The 3027-nt window shown below is 40.7% G+C and overlaps 1 protein-coding gene across 4 annotated transcripts; it reads right to left on the bottom strand.

Moving 5' to 3' along the window:
• Positions 1 to 262: 262 nt before the first annotated feature.
• On the bottom strand, positions 263 to 1898 carry LOC145307176 (uncharacterized). 4 transcript variants are annotated; one of them, XM_080149530.1, is made up of 2 exons: positions 1023 to 1898; positions 263 to 950 (listed from the first exon to the last, which is right to left on the bottom strand). In XM_080149530.1, exons 1-2 carry the CDS (start codon positions 1861 to 1863, stop codon positions 358 to 360), a joined length of 1434 nt encoding a protein of 477 aa, XP_080005656.1. In that variant the 5' UTR covers positions 1864 to 1898; the 3' UTR covers positions 263 to 357. The 4 variants fall into 4 exon arrangements, with proteins under 4 accessions (XP_080005656.1, XP_080005657.1, XP_080005658.1 ...); XM_080149531.1 differs by having other exon boundaries at positions 263 to 949; positions 1070 to 1898; XM_080149532.1 differs by having other exon boundaries at positions 263 to 949; positions 1097 to 1898.
• Positions 1899 to 3027: the final 1129 nt, after the last annotated feature.

Raw genomic sequence — 3027 nt, 5'->3', positions numbered from 1 at the left:
TTTCAAAACAAAAAATAAATCTTGAATATCTTTTTTCATAGGTTGAATTTTAAAAATTGGTCTCACAATTTTCCAAAGTAGATAAGATCTATCAACTGACAAAGGTTTGAAACCGATAGAACATTTCTTTATACTAAAACATATTTTTTTCTTACATTTTTTTCCAAAATATGTATCATTTATTTCAAAATACATGGTTCTGATGCTCTAAAAATTTCATATTTTTATGGTTTTAACAAGATTTGATTCTAATGTCCCTTTTTCTTTTTGATATTTTTTTTTTTTTTTTTTTTTTTTTTTTTTTTTTTTTTTTTACTATCAAAGTTTATTATGTTAAAATACATAAAATTTTAAAATTTAGACATACATTGGTTTGTTACTGTATCCCTCCAGAATATTAGCAAGATTATAAGCCTCATAATCAAACTTCTTGTTATAGAACATGGGTCCAGTCCAAGGGAAGTCATTGTAAGTATGGCCCCACTTGCCACCCCATCCTCCCCATCCCCAACGGCCTCCATAGGTGTAGGGACCATGGCGGGCAAGGTTGACAAGAGACTGGAATCCCCGGCCATAGTAGCCATCAATGCCAGACACAAGGGGTTGGTAGCCACCGCCATAACCGCCATAGCCTCCATAACCGCCTTTGTAGCCACTGTCATCAGCTCCTCTCTTCTTGCGGTATCCTCCTTTTCTGCCACCATAAACGGAGCCATAGGACTTGTCGCCATATCCATAGCCGCTGGACCCTCCATAGATGCCGGCACCGAAGGATGAACTGCCATAGCCCCTATCCCCATATCCGCCATAGCCTGAAGCCCCGTAGGATCCAGAATCACCATAGCCGTATCCACCATAGGAACCACCCTTTCCATAGGAATCACCATAGCCTCCATAAGAATCCATCTTGCCATAGCCGCCATAATCACTACCGCCATAGCTGCCATAATTACTACCGCCATAGCTGCCATAATCACTACCGCCATAGCTGCCATAATCACTTCCGCCATAGCTGCCATAATCACTACCGCCATAGCTGCCATAATCACCACCGCCATAGCTGCCATAACCACCATTACCGCCATAGCTGCCATAACCACCATAAAAGTCACCCTTGCCATAACTACCATAACCGCCATAGCCGCTATCCCCATAGCCATATCCACCATAGGAACCACCCTTGTCATAGGAATCACCATAGCCGCCATAGGAATCCATCTTGCCATAGCTGCCATAATCACCATAACCACCGCCGGATTTATAACCTTCATAGCCCTTGCCGTAGTAAGATCCATAATTGCCGGAACCTCTGCCATAGTCATAGCTGCCACCGCTGCTATAGCCACCGCCGCTGCTACCACCACCTTCGTAGCCACCATAAGTGCTTCTCTTCTTGCGCATCTTCTGTGCCAAGGTCTTGTACTTGCCGTTGCCAGCATTACCGTACAGCGAGAAGCCATACTGTTTCCAGAGAGAGTTGCTGGGGGTACGCAGGGCTTTGTACTGCGCGTACATACCCTTGTCCAACAAGTACTTCAGGTAAGGGTGGTATTTATCTAGCACAGGTTTGACCGGCTTGAAGTTGAAACCATACATGGCCTGACCGCCCAGCCATGCCTTATACCTCTCACCATTCAGGGGGTCATAGTATTTCATCTTAGCGTAGTAAGGATCCTGTCCGGCCATGCCGAATCCGGTGGTCTCATACTGGTAGGTGGGTGCGGCTCCATAGTAGGTCCCCTGCTCGGGCTTGGGTCCGTACTTAAGATCAACGCTTCTCTTCTTGCGTTTACCACCACCGGAAGCAGCAGACCTAACACAATACGGCAGCGCCGCAGCTAGGAGAAGGCAAAACACCTTCATCCTTATGAGTATACAGTTAAAACCAAACTGCTATACAGTTAAAACCACATATTTTTTACTAAATTCATGTTTTTTTGTGCTTTGCTACTTATGGATGTTGTCATCCTTGTTTTCCTTATTTTTTTGATGGGGATTTTATGAAAAATAAAAATATTTAGAAAATATACAATTAATGAGAAAGGTTTCGTGATTTTTTCTTCAATTTATTATTGGTTATAACAAATACTGCTTATATCCCCATCCACGATTTTTTGTGGTGTGTATGTTGTCATCCTTGTTTTACAATACAGGGATCTAAAGGGATAAGTCAATGGCCGATAAATTGATATGTTACAACCCAAATGATGATACACAAAATTTTCTCTTCTGTAGATTACAATTAGATTTTGAAACGTGTGAACACTAGGGTGGGTCGATTTTGGACATTTTTTTTCTGAGGCCAAAGCGGGGATCTGCACTCAATTTATATAGATATAATACACCTCTGGATGATTTAAAATTTATCCTAGGTCTTAAAACCGCTGACGACCAGACATTCAATTGTATAGCTATTTGTAAATGGGAGTCAAAAATTTATTGAATCAGAACTATGGCTTCATGGTGCTCCCTGGAAATGCCTTGAGGAGCTGAGTCAGGAGCTTTTGTCCGTTTCAAAAAATCTCGTTCCTAGCCTGAGAAAATCTAAAAAACCTCTACAAATTGGACAATTCTCAATAAACCTTAAAATTTTTTGTTTTTTTAGTGATTTCTAAGGCTAGGAACGAGATATTTTGAAACGGACAAAAGTTCCTGATTCAGCTCCTCAAGGCCTTTCCAGGGAGCACCATGAAGCCATAGTTCTGATTCAAAAAAATTTTTGAATGTCGTCTTTGCATACTAATAAGTAATGAATTATATTTTTAAGTGGTCGTGTTCTAAAACTCAATTTTTTAAAATTCTTTTTCGGTCAGAAATGTTTTTAAGGTTAATTTTATCTGTTGCATATCCCCGCTTTGTCTAATTCCGATATGAACCCACCCTAGTGAACACCTAATAAACCAACCAATCAAAATTCAATAAAAGTCCCCAAAGTTGTTGAGCCAGCGAATAAGAACACGTTAACATAAAACTTTGGGGACTAGTGTAATAAACAACCCAATGTCCCCTCCCTTTCTGAGTTTCATA

This window comes from Acartia tonsa, chromosome 15 (assembly GCF_053477335.1).
Source record: "Acartia tonsa isolate MP-2025a chromosome 15, ASM5347733v1, whole genome shotgun sequence".
Classification (NCBI taxonomy): Eukaryota; Metazoa; Arthropoda; class Copepoda; order Calanoida; family Acartiidae; genus Acartia; species Acartia tonsa.
Note: the sequence above shows the minus strand (reverse complement) of the source record. Positions and strands in the feature narration are given on the sequence as shown.